Genomic DNA, 275 nt, shown 5'->3' on the forward strand with positions numbered 1-275 from the left:
GACAGCGCTCCTCCCGCCCGCAGGCCCGCTGTGCTCGGCGATCCTTGGCCACCCTTGCTCCGCCGGCGTCAGGAAGATGTCGGCGCCCTCGGGCGGCGTCCTCGCCGTGGGGCACCTCGCGACCGCGCCGGCAGGCAGAGGCTCCAAGGGCGCCCTTGGCGAGGGCGGCAGGCGAGGGAGCGGCGACGACCCGCGCAGAGACGGGGGAGGAGGACGGCTGCAGGAGGGGGAGGACCCCCGGCATAACGACGCGTAAGTGCAGTACATGGGAGTGA

General features: G+C 73.8%; 1 protein-coding gene across 1 annotated transcript in view; it reads left to right on the forward strand.

Annotated features, from left to right (window-relative positions):
• Nucleotides 1-68: 68 nt before the first annotated feature.
• Nucleotides 69-275, forward strand: part of LOC119581986 (cortactin-binding protein 2-like) — a gene marked incomplete in the record, with an annotated part of 125,597 nt that continues 125,390 nt past the window's right edge. Inside the window, 1 exon segment of the mRNA XM_037930174.1 lies at nt 69-252. Within this exon segment, the coding sequence (XP_037786102.1) occupies nt 77-252 (176 nt within the window).

The sequence above is a fragment of the Penaeus monodon genome, chromosome 15 (assembly GCF_015228065.2).
Source record: "Penaeus monodon isolate SGIC_2016 chromosome 15, NSTDA_Pmon_1, whole genome shotgun sequence".
NCBI lineage: Eukaryota > Metazoa > Arthropoda > Malacostraca > Decapoda > Penaeidae > Penaeus > Penaeus monodon.